At 42.2% G+C, this 21,428-nt stretch overlaps 1 protein-coding gene and 1 non-coding gene across 2 annotated transcripts in view; one reads left to right on the top strand and one right to left on the bottom strand.

Moving 5' to 3' along the window:
* The first annotated feature begins 1,421 nt into the window (after nt 1-1,421).
* Nucleotides 1,422-21,428, top strand: part of Prkca (protein kinase C alpha) — a 394,797-nt gene continuing 374,790 nt past the window's right edge. Inside the window, exons 1-2 of the mRNA XM_027946194.2 lie at nt 1,422-1,857; nt 4,663-4,694. Of these exons, the coding sequence (XP_027801995.1) occupies nt 1,685-1,857; nt 4,663-4,694 (205 nt within the window). The 5' untranslated portion in view covers nt 1,422-1,684. The remainder of the gene's footprint in view (nt 1,858-4,662; nt 4,695-21,428) is intronic.
* LOC114101365 (small nucleolar RNA U13) lies at nt 9,370-9,472 on the bottom strand. The gene has a single exon (XR_003584284.1). It is a non-coding gene; the product is annotated as a small nucleolar RNA U13 (small nucleolar RNA).

The raw sequence follows: 21,428 nt of genomic DNA, 5'->3' as shown, positions 1-21,428 counted from the left end.
AAAATACAAAAGCACCACAATTAGGCAGTCTCAAAAAATGGCAGCCTTACTTAATTGATGTGATATACTCTATGTAGCTTAGAAAAGTTTTCTTCTTTTAAAAAAAAATTCTTGAGAGTATAAACGTGTTCTCTTTCTTGGTGTCTTTAGCTCAAGAAGTAATTTTGTGAACTTAGTAAATCTGGAAATAAACAATGAAAGCCTGAGAGGTGGTTGCTTCCCTTAGTGGTTTAGCATCCTCAAAGCAGGCCTAATAAATATTCAGCAAGTGACTCGTGGGTCCATCCCCACGTGCATCCTTTGCATATCCATTCCAGCTACTCTTTTACAAGCAGTTTTACTTGATAATTTACAAATGTTCTGGCTGCACTCTGCACCTGCCAGTATCGCAGTAATTAGCTTAGGATGCAAAATGATTTCTAAATCAAGGTTCTGGGCTTGTAAAATCAAGAAAGCTTGATAATTAACATTGTAGCTCTTATAGCCAATGAATAATAAGATAAATAAGTAGGACAATTTGTCCTTTATGTTACATGGTGATAATACCTGACATACAAATTAGATGTCTATACAATACGTAGGTGAATTGTAGGTCAACAGTTGAAGATAGGCAAGAGGGTCGACGCTCAAGTCTTTAAAATTAAATCGCTTTCTCTTGCAGTTATCCATCCACAGCGTGAAGGTTTAGGGGTTGGGCATTTTTAGGGGGCAAAGGATTAGAGTGACATTTTAGCCAGGTAAAATCTCGAACTGGTACTGGCTGATAAAACGTGGGCATCATGCCTTAGAAATAGTGGTGGGTTCAGGAGGATGCAGAAGGAGCCACCTGCCCCAAGTGCGAAGTGGGAGGAGTGTCTGGGAGGGTCGCACCGAGAGCTCCCTTCTGAGACTTGGAGCTCCTCTGGCGCATGCATGGACGGCGCAGAAGTTCGGTCCAGGAAAGAGAGAGAGGGAGGAGCGGGGAGGTGAGAGGAGAGCGGGAAAGCAAACAGGAGTGGGAGGAGGAAGAAGTGGAGAAAAGGAGGCCGGGCGAGAAGGGCGGAAGAAGAGGAGGAGAATAGAGAGGGAGGAGAGCCGGGCGGAGGAAGGGGAGGAAAGGGAGGAAAAGAAAAAGGCAGCGGAGGAGAGCGGACCCGCCCCTCCCCGCTTCCTCCTCCGCTCCAAACTCTGGCCGGCCCTCCCCGGGCTGCCACCGCCTCCTGGCTGCACCGAAAACGCCAGGCGCCGAATTCCCGGGCGCCTGGGTCCCGCCCGCCCAGCAGCGCAGCGCTGAGCCCCAGCGGCTGGCCCCGCGCGCGCCCCCGCCAGCTCCGCGGCTCTAGCACGCGCGCCCTCGCACTCGGGGCATGCGCGGTGGGCGGCGCCGCTCCGGGCCGCCTCTGCCGCCGCGAGTAGGAAGCGCGAGCGCCGGGCGCCGGGCTGTCAGTGAGCGTGGGGCCAGCGAGCGAGCCAGCGATCCAGCCAGCGGCTGCGGCTCCCACTCCGGCTCCGCTCCGCGCACCGCCGGCCCGACTCTCCCCGATTGCTGCTGCTGCGCCTCCTCGCAGCGACCTCGGCCACCGGCCCTTGCCTCCCGCCCGGGGTCGCTCGCGGCCCCGCCGCCCCTCCCCCGCCCGCCCCCGCCCACCCCGGCCCTCCCGGGCTGCTGCTCCCCGGCGGAGGCAAGAGGTGGTTGGGGGGGACCATGGCTGACGTTTTCCCGGCCAACGACTCCACGGCGTCTCAGGACGTGGCCAACCGCTTCGCCCGCAAAGGGGCGCTGAGACAGAAGAACGTGCACGAAGTGAAGGACCACAAATTCATCGCCCGCTTCTTCAAGCAGCCCACCTTCTGCAGCCACTGCACCGACTTCATCTGGTAGGTGCACGCGGGGCCGGGCGCACAGACAGGCTCTCGCGGCGCTCGGGGCTGAAGACTAGTCCCTCCCTAGTCCTAGGTCCCGTCGCCCCCGGGACTGGTGCTCGGGCTCCCCCCAAGTCCAGGCGCGTCCACTCCAGGACTGACTCACTCGGAGAACTTGGAGAGCCGGCGGGAGTCCGAACTCTTGCCTGGAATGACACGCGCGCGCCCGGCCGCCCCAGCCACTGGTACACGCGCGGGCAGCACTCTTCAGGGAAGTCGCTGCTCCGCCACACACCCCGTGTCACAAGAGGGAGGGTGGCCCCGCGCCGTGGTGACTCTCATCCCCACCCCACCCCACCCCACCCTCCAGCCGGCTGGGGGCCCCAGCCTTCCCAGGCGCACCCGCCTGCATATGGACAGCGGGAGTAGCGGTTTGCTTGGGTATGAGCAGGGGAGAAAGGCAAATAGAATCCTGAGGGGCCAAGTTTCCCGGAGAAACACGCCCTGGAGTAACGGGGGAGCGGCTGCGATTGCGCTGCGCTCAGTCCAAGTTGCTGGCTAGACCAGCTGGGCGCGTTCAGGGGAGGGTGTTTGTGCTTCCCATCGGACTGTGACTCCACTGGAACCTTGGGTCCCTGCCTACTGTAGGCTCTATCTACTGGGCACGGAGACTTTGACTTTTGAGAGAAAGGGAAGAGTGGCGGGGGGGTGGGGGTGGGGGAAGAGAGGCTGCAAACTGTTGAAAGCTTGCAGTGGGGGAGGGGGGCTAAAACAGAGCGGGCGAATGGCAGAAGGGCAGAGGGTCATTTAAAATAGACCCTGTCAACACGAGATTAGACTTGTAACCTGTTGATGAGGACAGAGGGCTTATTTAAGAAAAATACTGTAATGGCTGAAGGTGTCAGGAGTTCGGTGATTTCCAATAAACTCAAGCATTGTGAATTGAGGGGCCCAAGGGCCTGTGGGGAATTGAGAAATTGAAGGGCTTCAGGGATTGCTGGAGACTGTGCAGTGCCCTCCTTTTTGTGAGAAAATTATAGCTTTCATCTGATTCTCAAAAGGTCGGTGATCACCACCCCCCATTTAGAAAACTGAAACTAAGGGAACTCTAGTTCCCCCAGTTTGAGTAGCAGTGGTTTTTGTTTCCTTCATAGAACACCTCTTTGTGGGGTAGGAAGTTCCTCACCAGGCAGGGCTGCAGTTGGGATTCCTTAGCTCCTTCCTCTCCTGACCAGGGGCTACATGAAGTGACAGTGCAGTAGAGTACTCCTGCCACCAGCCAGCTGTGTGGCATATGTACCTTGGGGTACCAGGGTGACCTTGGGAAGGATGGCTCGTCTGAATCCATCCATCTGGGGAAAAGAATCTCAAAGAGAGTCTCATGAACATGGGCTAATAAAGTGCTTACTTTTCCTTTTCCTTTTTAGAAATCATTCCAAAGTACACTTTTATGAAAAGCACAGCCACCTCTATAAATGACTTCCATTGGGTGGACAGCATTTGCACCAATTGTGCTCAAAGGAGTGGGTAATTGTAGATAAGGCCACTTAAAATGAGGGTTTGGAGCACAGGGCAGAGAGAGGATATTGCATTTGATTAAGGGAGGTCTTCAGCCTCCCTTGTCAGCCATGAGATTCTGTTAAAAGAAGGCAGACTGCTGATTGCTTTTGCTGGGCGTTAAGTTAGAAAAGCAACAGTCAGCATTAGCCAATCTAGCCCTTGTCTTTCCATCAATGCCCGGAGGGATCAGCTGCTGGTGCACTGATGAGGGGCTCAGGTGTACTGTGAGGGGAAAAATTAAGTTCTCGATTTACCCCTTCCCTGAGCATCCTTGCAGCACTTCTGTCACTTGGAAGTTCCAGGAAAATCTTCACCAGGGTTGTCTGCAATAGTTTTAATTTTTTCAGCTTTTTCCCCCCCCTTATTCCTTTTATGGGTTCCTGATTTACAAGTTTTATTTGAACATTAAAACCCTGATATTTTAAAGTTAAATATTTGAATTTAGGTGTGATTTTTGGGAGAGGATGACTCCAAGTTAATTATAAAGGTATATGAAGGGCTTTGTAAATTTAAAATGCTCTGCAATGCAAAAGATCATGGCAACCTTCTAAGAAAATTTTGAAGGTAGTTCATTCTAGTGGAATAATATTTGTAATTGAATGTTCATGTCAGGGATTTCTGCTTACAGACTAAATTTTCTAAAGTCATTTACAAGAACAAAATAGCCTCTATGTGCTTTGAATGTTATTGGTTTGCAATAAAAATTAGATCATGATCATCTGAAATGCAAACAATAGGAATGATATTTCATAAAATGCTGTTTCCTTAAGCCAAAATTAAATGTTAAGAGAGGTGCTATTTGGCAAATTCTAGACAACATTTTAAACAAACTCACAACAAACCACTTTCCAGTTGTCTTAAGGGAGGGGTAAAACTATTTTCAATTGGTCTTTAGGTACAAAATTAAGCCACTTCCTTTCCTTCTAATCATAAGCTCCTTTTTGTTACTTGAATATTTAACCTCAAACTTTGAATATAGTCACATCTTTGTTTTGAAATATAGGTATCACTATCATTGATTAAAAAATTAGAAATACAATATGTTAAAATAGTTCAGTGATCCTTCCTAGGCAAACTAGATTATTTTTCACAGTCGAATTTAACTCAGTAACCAGGTCCTGAGGCATGTTTTTCCTATCAAATCACTAGATTTCATGTACCAACCTTTTAACTCTGTAGGATACTCTGTCACATAACTTGCTTACAGTGTAGTGCCCAATGCAATGTATGCTGAGATATTTGTTCTTGTTTGTTTTTCAGGGGGTTTGGGAAACAAGGCTTCCAGTGCCAAGGTAAGCTGCCGCTTTGGATTTTCTTGTCAAGTGCATCATGAGATGAGCATTCCAAACAGGAACAGTATTTCCAGTCATCGTGTCTTTTTGATCTGAAAGATGTTATTTAGATGATATTTTTGAAATATGAGGGCCATAAATTTGGGCCTTTAAAAAAAAATCATGCAGTATTGCCTAGTAATCTGCATAGGGTGCTGCTTTTTTCCTCATTGGGGGGGGAAAAAAACCTTTTCCTGTAATTTTATTTTTTGCTAAGAACATTCTTGTCAGAAACTGCTGTCTTTGTGTGGGTGTTAAGAAAAAAATGGAATCACTTTGTATTCATGTGGCATTTCTTTCTCGTTCTTCCTCTTTGTTTTTGTTCTTCTTCTCTTTTTACCTATCCTTTGGATTGGACTGTTTGCAGCTAATTTGGGGCCAGCCATCATTCTAGTAAGGTTTTGTGTAGATTGCCAGTTGCAGCCCTTATTTTAAAATTACATCAATGATTTGAGAAGGGTTGATGGCTGCAGTGTGACTGTGGTGGACTACTTCCTTAGTTGCAATGTCTGACAGCAGACATTTGTATCCAGATGGAAATCTATTAGCTTTCCTTGTGATCTATAGTTGCATTTTTACATACATCAAATATCTTAACTTTTCATTCTCTTCATTCCATTTGCTGAACTTTTAGAAAGCCACTTTGTAGCATGTGAAGGCATCACAGGTTCATTAGCTCACTCTCTGGCCTTCCGTATCCGCTTTATTATGTTTGTTTAGATCTGGTTCCATTTCCCATCTGGGCACAGGTTTATTAGTAGGGCAAGTGGAAAGTACATTTTAGCCTGGAAAATATTATCCTACCACCGTTTAATATTAAGTGCATTAAAAAGAAAGAGAGGCACCATGTGGTCTTTTGGCAACTTTGAAATCATGCTAGTAAGCTGGCTACCTTCTTCAAGTTTGTGTCTTCAGTTTTCTAATACACATATTAGATAGATATTTTATGGCATGATGATTGTTAATATCTCTACCTTTTTTATTTCCAAGAGGTGCTTAAAACCCTTATAGGATAAATAGTTTTGAGAATTGCATTGGAAAAAGATGGTTATTCCTTTCAAAAAGAGATTAAAGAGAAAGATGTGTTGTACCAGTCTCTGGAAGAGATGAAAGGAAGATATCACCCTCTCTAGTTCTCAGAGTTGTTGACCTGAACTCTATAGGTAAAGTTTGGGACTAGGCTGGAACATGATTTTAGGAAAGTATTAAGATGTAAGATTCTGGACTAATGGGATTCACGTCTATTGTTATTTTGGTAATACTTTTGATTTGGTGGGAGTCCATGGAAACTTGTGAGAAAAATATTTACTGAATATTCTCAGATGTTACTTGTCCATGAGAAAGTGGTGGTTATCTTAAAACTACCATCTTGTTAAAAAATAATTCAGAGTAGAGTTGGTTCCTCTTAGACCCTCATCTGAGTATGTTCTGTTGTGAAACCACAGCATGGCCGTATACTTGGCTGTAAGGGGTTCTTGTGGTTTCCTTCAGAAAGCATCCATTGTCCTTTTAGTGGGCCAATCAGTGGATAGTCTCACCTTAGCATAGCTCCCTTTTACCTAAATTAAAGTGACACTAATAAAAGTGTTAAGTTGTAGAAAATAAAAAGTGAAATTGCATTCCTTTCTCTCTTCCTGCTCCCCGTATCATCTGTTTAAGACATCCATTTATTTACTTATTCATATGTAGTTTTTTAAAAAGATTAATATTTTAAGCCAGTCTATAATTTGCTTTTTTCACCCAGTAGTGTATGCTGAATATCCTTCCGTGTCAAAATATCAGATCCACCTGTTGTATCTCTGTGTGTCCAATTTGTTCACCCATTCCTCTATTGATGGCTATTTTCATTGTTGCTAAGTTCTTAATTAGTATAAGTACTTCTATGCAGAATATCCTTGGGCACTAGCATAGATATTTCTACAATAGATACCTAGAAGTATATTTGTGTATATTTTAATTTTCATGGGTACTGCAAAGAGGCTCTCCAGAAGGGTTTCAATTTAACATAATGTGCCTGCCCCTTCCTTTCCCTCCTCCTAGTGGAGATACTGGATGATATAAATCTTTTCAATTTTGCTAATCTAATAGGTGAAAAGAAATCTTTTTAATTTCTATCTAGGTTATTCATGATGTTGAACATTTTCCAAATGTGCCTTAGTCATTTGTATTCATTCTGAGAATTGCCTTAATTTACCTAATATTTGAAAATCAGGATTTATAAGCCAGACAAATTAGAGAAGTGACTATGTGCTTCATAAACTGTTCTTTAATTTGGTGAGGGATGCAACCTCAGATTTCTTTAAAGAATTCTCCTAGTAAATGTACAAAGTTTAATTAACAAAACTTTCTCAAGATCAACTTATTTGTAACATCTTACATTTTATTAAGTTTGTATCTTGTTATATTTTTGTGTCTGTTTGTTATATTTTATGAAGTTTGTATCTTATTACATTTTGTTTAGTCTGTATTATCTGTCTTCCTCTAGTGGGCATATGCTAATCTATTATATTTTACTGTTGGCTGTAAATTAAGAAGCATACATTAGCTCAGGACAATGCTCTTGTTCCTACAGATATTGTTATCCATTGTTTCCCATTTTGGCTCTTACCTCAGAACTAATCTTTCTCTCAATATCTACCATACTTAAATTTTCTATTTAATGTGTGTTCTCTCTCTCTCTCTCTCTCTCTCTCTCTCTCTCTGATAGAATATTGTTATTGTTTAGGAGAAAAACTCCTCTGCATACATCCCTGGCTTAAGGACATACCCCCTAGAAATGGCAGCTGAGGTTTGAGACTTTGTATCCAGGTTTTCTTACATGAAGATACAGTGTTTATTGTAGCTACTAGAATGTACTGCATTGTTTTGGTTAGTAGATAAAATACCTGTAGCAAATATACTTTTTATTTTTTAAACTAGGGAGGTGCATATGCTCCAACTGAGAATCACTCATTCATGTCATAATACAGCTCTAGTTGGAGAATATTTGTCATCATTTTACTTAGTAAATGATAAGAACTGGAAGACTAAAATAATAAATGAGTGTCAGTCCTTAGAACTGGGTTCACCCTCTGCTGTTAAGTAGGCATTATGATTTACAGGCAGGTGAAACACCAAGATTATTTCCCACATCTTCCTTGTCCCAAGACACAGCCTAATTGGAAACAGGAAACTTTTTTGTAGAGACATTTATTGGGTTATTCCCACTTTCCCTTAGTGGAGGCCGTGCCACTCCTATGTATATTGCAGTTTAGGTGAACAACCCTGAAAACTGATACCACCAGCACAAGTAACCCAGGAGGATCTGTGGTGAGAATTTGCTGCCTGAAATGATGACACCGAGGGTCTTCAGTGCTAGAAGAAAGAGAAGTGTGTGATAGATGTAGAAGTCACAAAAATATTTTTTTCAAAGGTCCTTAGAGGTAAAGACAACCTTGTCCCTCTGTAGCTCAGAGGTGACCCTTGCTATGTGACTTGGATTTACCTTTTGATTTTTTTGCTTTGTTGGATCTCCTCACACATTTCATCTTCTGAGACTAACAGAGAGTTGGTGCTTGCCCACATTTTTTTTCCCCCTACCAGAGAAAAGAGAAGAGGGCAGGGCAGTAGGCTTCTGTGGTGCTGGCTTTGATGAACTTGTTTTGTCTAGAGGTCTGTTTCCAGGCACTAGCTTCTGTCCTTCACAGGCAGCTTCCAAACACCGTCATCCAGGAGCAGCATGGTCCACATGGTCTCGTCCTCTGGGGCAGTGGAGCTGAAGAAGTTATCTGCTACTTTCACCACTGGAAAAGGGAATGAGCCAACTCATTTTTTTTTTTTTTCTCCCTCAGAGTTAGCAACACCCAAGCACTTCTCTAATTACAGTGGTAGAAACAGCCTCTGAAAATGTGACCTGCTTATTTGAAGTGCCAAGCAGTTACTTACATAGTTTGTTACATCTGGCTAGCCTCTGCATATTTCCCCTACTTTTTTTTTTTTTCTATTCTTGCTCTTTTGTTTATAATCATAAGTTAAAGTGAACTGCTAGCTCAGGCTCTTTGATTGAGATACCCCAGAGACACAGGATCAGAAGTAAGTCCTGCCCATAGCCATGATCCTCAGGAGCCTGTGCCTCGGAGTGGTTAACACTGGATCCCAAGAGGTTTGCAGGGAAGGGGCTCACATTTCTGTGCTTTCGCTAATGCCACTTTCAGGCAGTTTTGAATCTTCAGTCATTTTCTTGCTAAGAACACACTGTACATTACACTTCACCTATGACTCTGAGCGAAGCCCTGTGTTTCTCAGTAATTAAAGGCTAAAAACTCGGCTCCTCTTCTTCGCCAATGGCATTTTATTTTGAAGATCTGTTTCAGGGTAGCTCTTCCCTTCAGCTCTCCTGAGCAGGGTCGGGTTTTATATTCCTTCTGGAAAAATGAAAATTGGTATTTTGAGGGAAGAAAAAGAACACGGAGTCTCCTCTTGGCTGTGTGAGCTGAGGGATTCCAGAAAAGGAGACTGACTTAAGGGTGAAAAGGGACATCGAGTTGTCCTCACCTGTCAAGTAGTATGTACATCAGGTGCCAGGATGTAGAAGGGGGCTGGAGTCCAAATTGGCAAAATCATGAGGCTGACCAACTTGAACAGTGTCATTCCCACGTGTTGGATGGGTAACTGGTCCATGTTGGAACAAGGATTGAGGGAGGCACATCTCACATGATAGTGTGGAAACCCAGCCTCATGCTTGTGAACCACAAAAGGACCTGGTCACTTCTCAGTGACCTGACCCCCCCCTGTTTTTCAAAGTCCATGCCAGGATTCTCCATCATCTTTTGCCTTCAAAGCAGAGGTTCGCATCTTGGCAGATTATGTTTGAAAGGTTACCTGCTCCCCAATTAAAAACTATGAGAGGTTAACTAGAGATGAACTCTTGGGGTTAATCACAGTTCCCAAAGGATAGAATACATGGAAGAGGGGTGCAACTTGAAACTCTGGGGGTTTTGCAGCAATGTCAGGTCAAAGCATTTTGTTGGTTCCAAAGGTGAAATTGCCAACGATGTCTAAAATTCAGATAAAAGTGTGCTGGAGGAAGGCAATTACAACTACTTTTCTTAACAGTTTTTCCCCCTCCATAAAAATGCATTAATACTGTTAGAAATAGGGTTGCTTGGATAGAACTCGTGTCAGATATTTCCCATTTGGCCCTGTGTGCTTGTTCTGATTAGTGTCTGAGTTGCTACTCTTACTTGGTAAGTGAAACCCTTTTGTTAATTATCTTACTCACATACACTCCCCCACCAGAAGCTGGTGCTGTGGTCTATGGAGTGGTTATTCATCCTGGTAGGCAGCAGGAACCTCATGTTTACTTTTGCAGGTGACTCTGACATCTTTCCTTTAATTTTATGGTGAGGTGATTTCCTACCTTAAAGAGCATGCCAGTCTCCTAGACAATATTATTCAAGTTTAAGTTTTTAGGCACATTAATTCCAATTTTGCATGTCCCCCTCCACTCCCTTCACACACAGACTGTACTGTTTTCAAAAATACCCATGAATTTCAGATGTACTGGGATGAAGGTCAGCTCCTTAGCTGGACACTTGCAGACTCCTAAAGCCTCCACCCTTGCTTCTTCAGAGGCACCTGAGGATGCTATCCTTCCTTCATCCTCTGGTCCTTGTGAATAATTCTCAATTTTCCAGTCTGTGTTTTCCTTCTTGAGTGCTTTCTGTAGCCCTTTCTGCCAGGTGATACCTGCGTCACCTATGCCTTGGTCTGCAGGTGGACACATCCTGAGCTTCCTGCTATTCTGGATGTTCTTCTCACGGCCCGTCTCCCTCTTTCTGCTTCCTCTCCCTACCCTGAGTGCAAGACTGTTCTTCATACTCCTGGTGTCTCCAGTGTTTAGAGCAGTGCCTGGCGCTCAGTAGACTGTAAATATTTGTTGGGTATGTGAGTGTATAAATATTAGGACAGATAGGTTATGAATGTCCATAACCAGAAAGATTATAGTGACTTCAGCCTAAGCGCTGTTCTTCTTCTTTTTTTTTTTAAGAGCTAGTTTATAATCCAAAGTTATGTCAACACAGATAGATCTTTAAATGATTTAAGAAAAAGTGATTTCTAAAGAGATGCAGGATGGAGAGCAGAAAATTCTAATTTGTATCGTAAGTTATGTATAATGCTAAACCCTAATAAATTCAATGCAACAGGAGTAAACTTCTTATGTGCCTTATTTCTATCTTTAGAGAATTATAAGGAATAAATATTTTTGCCACAAATAAAACATAAGGATATTATGGGCCATAGCAGGAGGGGGAGAATGTCATGGGTACAGGGTGAAAAATTCAAATCAGTTTTTAGTACATGTGTTCAGAACAGTCCTTGAAATGTTCTGTTTTACTTTGGGAGTGCTAATAGCTAAAACCAGATTGTCATGCTCCAGAGGGAGTAGTAGCTCAACTTCATTGATTCTGTTATTTTTAAGTTGCTTATACCTGAAAGGGTTTTGTTCCTTGATATAAGAAAGAATGGGGGGTGGGGTGGTGGTAGAGGCAGCATCGGTGGAGTAGAATGGTTGTAATTGAATTACAATTGCTTTAAAGGTTTTATTCAATTGGAAGGAAAGCTAGTGTTCATTAAGTGTTATATTTTGCTAGACATTTAGGAGCATTCCCATTTTATATATTTTCATTCCAAAAGTACCTTATAAAACATGGGGTATTAACTGTACCTTAGTGAGCAGAGAGTTGAGAACCTCCCTAGGCTGGCAGGGTGGGGTGGGGCAGCTCGGCACAGATTGTAAGTTTTGCAGAAAACATTCTTCAGAGCCAAGTGGAAACTTTCTTTTTTCTTTTTGGTACTTGTGAGTCTGGATTTATACTAGAAGAGGAAAGAATGATGTCACTAGGGGAAACACTGAAGCATTTCTTGGTGACATAGAATTATTAAGGCTTCACCATCCTCATCTGTCTCTTGGAATTTCCATGACAAACCCTGTCTTTCAGGCCTTGTTTTCCACCAAACTGTGAAACCTCATGTTAGACTTTAACCTAAGTTCATGAACATCAGTATCGGCCCAGTATTAACAGTCAAATCTAGTTGAAATTGCTAAAGTCAGATTAAAAAAAAAATACCTCTATTAAATTATACAAAGGGGAAAATGGTTTCTGGAAATAGATTTTTATCAAGAATGGGATGGAGTGATTTGATTAATTGTCAGCACCTATTGGAATTATTTAAGAGCAAGTTCATAAAGTAAGATTAGCATAGGTCAGTTAATTCTTTGTGCCTTATTGTGTCCCTTACCCCCACCCCAATACCTATACATTTCTATTTTGGGTATTTTGAGAAATACAAGATCCATCTATCTTGTCTGGGGAAACTCTAATAAGAAGTTAGGAAATAACTAATGAGGGTGGAATTATGGGACATGAAAGTATGTTAGCAATTGGTTAAGATCTGCCTTGGACAGATGTGGGTGAGAAACTGGGTAGGAGTGGAGCTAACAGCCAGCTAACAGTCCAGCTAACAGCCGAATTCTGAGAGCAGAATTCTGCTGTGGTGTCAATTATCCTGCTGTAGAAACCATGACTGTTTTTATTTTATTTTTCATGCTACGGATGGAACTCGGGGCCTCACACATACTATGCAAGTGCTCTACCACCGAGCTACACTCCCAGCCCCAGGCGTGACTCATTACTATGGAAATTTACTGTCAATTTAAAAATGAACCTCTCATTTCATTTTCTCTTATGTGACTTTGAAAATTGAATGGTTGTTAATTATAAACAGTTTAGTAGCATGCATGACTGATCTTCATTTTTAGGTCCAAATTCAAGTTTAGGAATAAGGGTGGATGGAAGCATTACCAGTATTTTCTCGTTTGCCTAATTGCACCACCAAGCACCTGCTGGCGGAGCTGTGTTGATGTCTCTATGATGCAAATTAACTTGCTGAATCACATAAAGATTAATTATTGGGCCAGAGCAAGGATAGTTGGTATGCTTAAGAGTTGCCTTGGTGGTCTAAAAGGAATCTAATGAAATGCTGTGGAGCAATAAATAATGAAGAGACTTTGGGATTTTTTAAATTTTCCAGTTAATATGATAATTTGAGGCTTACTACTAATCTTTTCCAGATTTTATTTTTCATTTAAAGTAAACTCTGGAAAAACAAAGTATTCGTGATACTGATTTTGATAGCCATCATCTGTGTGCAGGATGCTTTTGGCCAACCTGCCCATTAGTGGAGAATAATTGAAGGTCCAAGTTTCACTTCAAAATTATGAAGTGCATCATTAAACTTGGGCTTTTGCTACATTTCCCACTTCTTACTCTGAGGTCTAAGAGTTGTACTGAGTAAATCAGGATTGTATGTTTAGCTTTTATAATTCACAGATGAACAGTTTGGTAATCCCATGTAAGGACCTTGTTTAAAATATTATATTAGAATGCATGAAGCTTTTGGGTTTGCATTAGATGGGAATTCATAGGCAAGGGAAATGCATCTCCTTGAAATTACGTATTTTTACTTTCATCATTGTCTCTAATTTTAACTCTTACTGTGATTCTTTGAGAACAGGCCACAACCTTCCTTAGTCTATCAATAATTTTACCCTTATATCAGAACTGATTTTGCATCTTTATTACCAAAATATAAACATAGAAATGATTGTTTATTTAATCTGCAAATGTGAGTATTTTTAGTAGCTCCCTAAACAGGACTCAGAGGATGATTAGACATAACTATAGAGTTTATATTTGGTGGCTTTCCTTCAGTAGAATAAGTAACTCCACCCTTTGAATTGGCATTTTTTCTAGACAGTGGTACAGGCGAAATATGAAAGTCAAGCTTTCAGTGTTGTTGATTTGAAGTTCTGATCTTGGAAACATGGATGCAGATAATAAATACACAAAGTATACAAAATGACAGAGCCAGTGATAACAAATTAAACACGAACATGCCTTTTTCAATATTTATTATCTAGCTGAATCCAATCACAACATAAAAGCCTTGTAAACGTTCTTTGGAAAATTTTCCTCTGTATGCTAGATTCCCTAAGTTGCTTTAAAAAATAATCCAAAATGATGGTTCCTTCTTTTTTCTTTGGTAAGTTTCCTTGTAAGTTTATGACAGAGTTCGAACCATGTTCAAAGCTAGAAACTGAGGACAATTCTGAGGATATTCTGAAGACAGAAATAAATACTGTTGATTTGATGTGTAAGAATAATTTTGAAAATTTCAATGGGACGTAAATGTCAAGGGCAGGCAGTCTCCGTGTGACTTTTTCCTTCTTTGTCTCTTCTATACAGAAGACATATAGGAAATGTATTCTCCTTTGAATACTCCCTTGAAGACACGTAGATATACATGCCTCCCTTGAATAATTGCTTTACTTTTCAAATAATTCAGCTCACTTAAAAAAAAAAAAAAGTCTTGGATGTTTCCAGAGTGGAGGAGATTTGCTGCTGTTCCTTGAACTCCAATTTATGCCAACCACATCTCATCCCCAAGTGTTCGAGGTCCCTGGCTCTCACTGAGCTCTTTCACATCACCACCTTCTTTTTACTTTAGAGAAAAATAGGCTTCTTTTCCTAAAACTGTTTCTTTTAAATTAATTTCCAGACAAAGGGGCAGGGGGAAGGTACAGAGAGTTTCTATATACCTCTCACCCAAACTCTTGTTAACATTTTCAAATCCACAGTGCCCTAATCAAGAACAGGAAATTAATATCAGTACCATATTATTAGCTGGACAACAGATCCTTATTTGAATTTTTGCCAGGTTTTCTATTAATGTCTGTTTTCTGCTCTAGGATCCAATCCAGAAGTTCACATTGCATTTCGTTGTTTTTTTTTTTTTTTCTTAGTCTTGGTGGCAATAGTTTTAAATCAGCTGTATGGGTGTGGTACATCTGATCTCATGCATCCATGTAATCAGATGTCTTTCTTGATGACAAGTGTTACTCTGGGTGAAGTCGGTCTTGTCAGTGTGGTTGCTGGGTGGTGGTTCCAGTGGGTTTGTATTCTTTTTCATGGGCAGGAATCCTTTTTATAAGCAGGAGCCACTGGAGGCCAAGGATCTCCTGTATTTGCTGCTCTCTCCTAAGACAGCAGCTAGGACCTTCAGAGATCTGGAAAGCCAACACTGTCCAAGAGAATTTTGTGCCAACATGGAAATCTTTAATCTGTATAACGTCATATGGTATCCACTGGCACCCTCTGGCTATTAAAGCACTTGAAATGTGGATCTGAATTTTTTATTATTTAATTTTAAATCATTAAAGTTTAAAGTTAACTACATGTGTATTGGAGAGTTCAACTCTAGGGTAGCCTTAGGGAGTAAAATTGGGTCTTATATTTTTTAAACCTTCCATTATAAACTAAAACACAGATATCAAAAAACCACACAGAACAAATGCATAGTGTAATGAGTGATCATAGGACCAACTTTTCTGTAACTACTTCCCAGGCCAAGTGGCAGAACTTGGGCAGTCCTCCATGTGCCTGACCCCTCCTGCCAAAGTCATCATGGCTGTGACCTGCAGAGCCATTTCTTGCTTACATTTCTACTTAAGTTTTACCACCCAAGTGCTTATCCCTAGAAAATGTGGTTTAATTTTGCCATTTAAAAAAAAATTGGAAATGCTCTTATCTCTCTTCTGTTGGACAACTTCCTCCTTCACTTGATTCTTCTTTATAATTTATCTAGGGAGGTACCTGGATTTTGGGGCTTGTAGACTTTCCCACAGTCAGAATTTTGCTGATGGCTCACTCCTGGTGCACTTTGCCATACTCCCTCTGTATTTTTCGCAAATTGGCAACTTGATCCAGAGGTTCAGCCGATCAAGCTCAGGTCAGCCTGGGTCATATGGTTTTAAAGATGCCTTCATAACCCCACCTGCTTCTTAGTTATATGTGTATTATTAATGTGGAAAGAACACCTGTGGAGTGTTTCCATCAAATAAAGTGTCCCAAATTGAGACCAGTTAATATAATTAAATTGGTTAAATATCTCAGTATATAATATGTAACATGGAAACATCTACTCTATGCTACTCTTAGAAAACCAGATTTTCAGAGGTCTTTCTAAATATATTTAAATATGTTCATTCAACTTCTCTGCAAATTTTAGATCTCATCAAGTTCTTCTGTGGGTAAGAGGCATGTATGTGGGGGTGCCTGACTGTTGAGGTGGTGGAAAATTTGCTAATCCAACTGTTATGTAGCTATTTACTTGTCTAGTCTCACCCACATGGCTGCATATACTCACTGTCTTTTTTTTGTTGTTGTTCTGGCCTTTTAGTTTTTAATACAAAGTCACAGTTGGATTCTAGAGTTGTTTTTGAGCACTGGAACATCTGGGGGCAAAGAGAGTAGGCATGGGGGAGGTGGAGTGGTTTGTTCCTATTTGAAGAAGCAGGTGGTCAACAACACCTGCTATGTGCAGACCCACCCACTAGCTATTGACATGGAGGAAGAGCATTTTCTTAAGACCTAGAGACCTGTTCATGCTTATCAGGGAGTTTAAAATGTAACTGGGTACATATGACTTAGATACACAGGACACTAAAGAGCATTTTGATAAGGCGACATGTCAATATGTTAATATAGAAAAAAAATTGAGACTTTTGAATGTGATCAGTGAGCTCATCATTGGTGTGAGTCCAGTTTAGGCCTCTATCCTCATCTTTATAATGGGTGGTTGTGGCGGGGTTGGACTAAGGGGTAGCAAATATGATATGGCCAGCTCCCGGGGCAGAGTTACTGTCCTCATTCAACTTACGTCCTCCTCAGCTCTGTGCTCCAAACAGCTATTACTAACCTGTTGATTGGAATTGACATGGGAGTCAAGATCTATGTGTCACTCCTAGGTGTTTACTTTCCAAGTCTCCTCCTGGCTATCGATATCCTGTGAGGATGAAGAAGGTCTTTGGAAGCTCTAAATTATCCTACCACCCAGTGTTATGTAATGTTATGTAATGTACCCCTTCCCCCATTTCTTTTAATTCTTCCATAGGAGCACAGCATCTCAAAAAAAATCATCCATGGTAGTGAATTCCCCCCCCCCCCCTAAAAATGTTATCAAAACAGCCAAAGTTTTATGCAAAATAAATTATTGGGTGCTGTCTAATGGTCTTAAGTTAAAATTGAGATGACTTAGCATTAAATTTTTTTTTCTTCTTACATCATCCTATTCATTTCTAGATATTATTTTTCTTTTTTCTTTTTAGATATTTATCTTTATGAGCGTCATAATAAAATGTTAATTTTTTTTTTAAACTTCTGTTGGGTCTAAGCCAATATTTATTGTCATCCAATTTATGTGAACTCCTTGTAGCTGGAATCTGGTATTTGGAGTCACTTATTGGTTTTGTGATCTTTTACAGAGTTCTGCCACCCAAGATCCTTCTAGAGCTCTCCACCCACTTTAATCATTTGGACAGGAAATACCAAATATGAGGAGTAGACCTTTGTGTTTGGTCTTGTAGGAGAAGGGTGAGATAACTATACCCTCATCTCACTGATGCTCCATGACAGTGGGAGTACAGATGGTTGAACTTGTAAATGCTTATGGGGGGTGGGGCGGGATGCGGGAAGCAGCAAGAAGCAAGTCAGGATGCAAATGTTCTCCAAACCTTCCAGTGCAGTGAGGGGATAAAAGCCCTGTGGGGTGGGTAGTTGTGATTTATTGAAAACTCACTTGCAATCCTTTGAGCTAGCCAGAAGAGCCCTAGGATTACTTTAAGTTTATAGGGCTGCATGCTCTGGCATGCACAAATCCTATTTGTGCAAATTTGACCTTTAAAATGATTTCCATTCCCATCTCTTTCCTCCTTTAAAACTGGCCTTTAGTGTGGAGTTTTGAGTTTTACAGTTGATGTTAAGGCCCTGGACACCTCCAGTTATGGCTGGTTACCATTCATCCACATACCTAACAAGTATTTATTCAGCTTGTATTACCCACAGGACACCATACCAATTACTGGGAATGATAATAGTACCTAACATTTTTGAGGAACCCCTTTGTATGTGGCTCAGTGTTAAGCAGTTCATATATTCTTTTCTTTTGTAGCCTTCACAACTATATGAGTATGGGTTATTTTATGGATATGGCTCAGAGGATGAGTGTTGCCTGAATGATACAACTAAGTGATTTGCGTCTGTAGATCTTGATCATCAGTTCATTTTGGATTCTCATCCTTATGGATTTTTTTTTTTTTTTTTTTTTTGGCATTTCATAGTGTTTTTTTTTTTTAAGCTAATTTCTTCGTGGAGATATATATATATATATATATATATATATATATATATATATATATATTTTTTTTTTTTTTTTTAAAAGCAAAATTCCTCATTCTAACAACTTGGATCTAGATGTTGTCTTCCCAACCCCTACCCCATCACTCATAATAAAATCTGGAAAATGTATCTGTAAAAACATGCTTTTTAATTTCCTGTGTTGTCTTCCGATGGTATGTGATGATGATATGAAACAAGTGCTGTCAAGCCTGGCGAACGCTAGATCGAGGAGGTTTCAAGGAGACGTGGAATGGGTTTGCATTTAAAGTTAACTCAGTCCCAATGCTTTTCCTCTGTTCTTGTTGCTGCCTCTGGTCCGGTGCTCCTAGGAGCCTGCAGAAACAGCTGTGTGTTCTAAGCTTGCCACTCCCTTAGCTGCTGAGATCAATTTCGTTCAACTTACCTGGAGCAGGGTACAGTTTGTTCATCACCTACTCAGCTTGTCTTAGAATTGGCAGTATGTGCTTGTGTCTCCTGTGACCACCAGTTTCATATTTTGACACTTACTTAAACCTATTATTTACAAGTACTTGTAAATTCTTGCTATTCTTTGAAATTGGGGAGATTGGCTAAGAGTGGTATCAAACAGTACTTTTGCTTTGTCTTTGATGCTCACTTCATTTTAAAAATATCACTGGACATTTCTGTTATCATCTTCCATAATCTCCAGTTATCTAAAGTCAGCCCTGTAAACTTGCACATTTCCTTTACCCACATGACTTACATTCTTTATTTCCGTTTATCTTGTCTACTGTGTCCTTATTTCCATTTCTCATCTTTTTGAAATTTGAAGTCATCAGATAGTTAGCTTTTATTTGAACATGACAAGTTTGGAGGAGCAGTAGTTCAGAGTGAAGTCTAAAGTTCTAGGCGACTCTTTGACAGATTTTTTTAAAAACATGGCCATATTTGCCGGGCTCTGTGTCTCATGTTGGAAGTATAAGTAAGCAAGGCTGAGACTGTCTCTGCCCTAATTCCTCTAGTCACGGACCCCATCACTCATCTTAATAGTTATGTGGACAAATTGCCAAAGTTCGTGTGTGGAGTTATAAGGGAAAGGCCCATGGCCTCTGGTTGTGTGTAAAAGGGTACGTACCTGAATCTGAGGGTCAGGGAAACCTCACCTAAGGGAACAGCAGTACAGTGGGCTCTGCAGGATGACCCAGGATAACCAATTAGAGAAGAGAGGAAGAGCCTTCTAGGCAAAATAACCACAGGTGCAAAGGCCCCGAAAGAGGGGACACTCTGGTGTCCTAGAGACTGAGAGCTGCTCTCAGGGGCTAGAGTGTTTTGAGCGAGTGGTAACACAAGTTGACACAAGACTGGAGGGGCAGGCAGGGAGGGGCCTTGCATATGTCAGGCCATGTTAAAAATTTTCATCCTTTAGCCTAAGAGCCGTGGGGATTCTCCCAAGGGCTTTCAGCAAGGAGGTGGCGTGATCAGAATGCCCTTGGAAAGGACCCCAGCAGCTGGTCTTCCACGAAGACTCATCAGTGGGCAGCTGTGGATGGGGCAGCCACCTTCGTTCGATACCATTTCTCGCTTCATTGAGAGATTTGGTTCAGAAACCAGAGAGAGAGAGAGTGACGGATGAGTGTTCACTGGCCCTCGAACTGTTTCAGGGGTGAAATCTGCTGGACAAGGGGGTGAATTGGCTGTGGGGAAGGGCAGGGAGTGTCCCAGGTCAGGGCTGTGGTGCAGCATGCTAGAGGCCGAGAGGCGGCTCTGAGCCTGTTGACAGAGTGCTGCCAAAGGAAAGGGAGCAGTGCCAGGGAGGCCCTGGGTGGGTGCTGGGACCGTGGGGCACCCAGAGCAGACGTGAGTGTCATCCACTTACAGGTCACATTGAAAGAATGGCAGGGATTGGAGTGCCTGGGTCGGGGCACAGAGGGAAGTGACCAGAGGGCTGCGCAGTCGAAGCCTGGCATTGATTGGTGATGTGGATGGGAATGAGCCTGCAAAAGAGTGGGTACGGGTGGCCAGTGAGGCCAGAACCAGCCACGGGCTGTCACATCAGGAACACCGTGGTAGAAGACCGATTTAAGTAGGAGGCCACTCTGGTGTCCGTGGGTGAGGTTTAGAGATCGGAACTGCTCCGATCGCCTGTTGTAACAGGCCACAGAGTAAAGGACACGGGGACAGCAACTCTCCGAGCATTGTTTTCCAGGACACCCACAGAAGATTGTTCGCTTACCCATAGGATGTTCATTGGGACGGTTCTGTCTTTACGTGCATTTCCTTTGAGGTTATGGCTCCCTAGAAATGGGTTAAAAAGGCTGTCACTCTGTTTTCTCTCTTGCAAAAAATGGAATAAAGCTGAGTTTTTTTTTTTCTTCTATTTTTCATGCTTTTGCCACCCAAGCCTCACTGAGCCCATCTTACTCGACCCCTTCTGACTGCCTCCCTCTTGGGTATTGATGCAGGAGGAACCAGCTGGGAAGATGAGCTCTTTTCTCAGAGTCAGTTTACGAGTGACACACGAGTGACCCACCCACCCAGCCAGCCAGCCATTGCCCCCCTGCCTTTATTTGCTCAGCCAGGACATTTGTGTCTATCAGTAATAGGATTTATTAATTATTATTATCATTCAGAGTTGTTCACTGTAATATCCATTCACCCCATCAGAAGAGATAAAGTAGATAAAATGCTGGGCATTCATGCATTTGTTGGTGTTTGGGAGATTTCACTAAGCTAGAATATGAGCGATCTCTCCATTTTCAAGTATTTGCTTAAGAGGGTCTCAGGAGGATTGTAGGGATAAGGGCTATTTGGAAGGTCATATCCTTTTGATATTAACTAGATTACAACATTTTATAAATTGAGGTGGAATCTGAGCTAGCAGGAAAGGCAGTTCCAGACTTGGCTGTCCGTTGAGTGTGGGGTGAGGCTGGTAATGGGACCAGTGGGTTCCAACTCCGGGCTTCCTGGCAGGAATAGAAGCAGGCATCCCCTGCTGGGCTTTTGTCCTTTCTCCTCTCGGATAGACTCTTTCTGTTCTCTTGAGTAAGAATTGTCTGTATTAGTAACTGCTCCATATTTTTAATCCCAGGAGCAACTCCATAAATTAACAACAGGGAGTGTCTGAGATGCTGACAGCCCTGAAGTCAAGTTTTATTTAGTGCTTTTGCCTGATGTGTAGATAGGGGATGTCAGAAAGAATAATCTGGAATCTTTGCTTCCTGCCTCTTGGATTTAGATCATCAGGGAAGGGGGCTTGGGTGTGTGTCTGTTGTATCCTGTGATGGCAGTTTGGGTTGAGAGCCGGAATCGCAGAATTCCTGTCTGACAACTTCTCCACTGGCCTCACTCTTACTCTTAAGGATAAACGGGGCCCTTTTGCGTCTCTCCTGTCTTTAAGCTCTGCAGACTCCCATGCATCTGTTACGCTCTCCCCTGTGGTTGATGCTGCTTTGTGAAT

Source organism: Marmota flaviventris, chromosome 17, assembly GCF_047511675.1.
Source record: "Marmota flaviventris isolate mMarFla1 chromosome 17, mMarFla1.hap1, whole genome shotgun sequence".
Classification (NCBI taxonomy): Eukaryota; Metazoa; Chordata; class Mammalia; order Rodentia; family Sciuridae; genus Marmota; species Marmota flaviventris.
The sequence above is the reverse complement of the archived record's forward strand: the minus strand, read 5'-3'. Positions and strand labels throughout refer to the sequence as shown.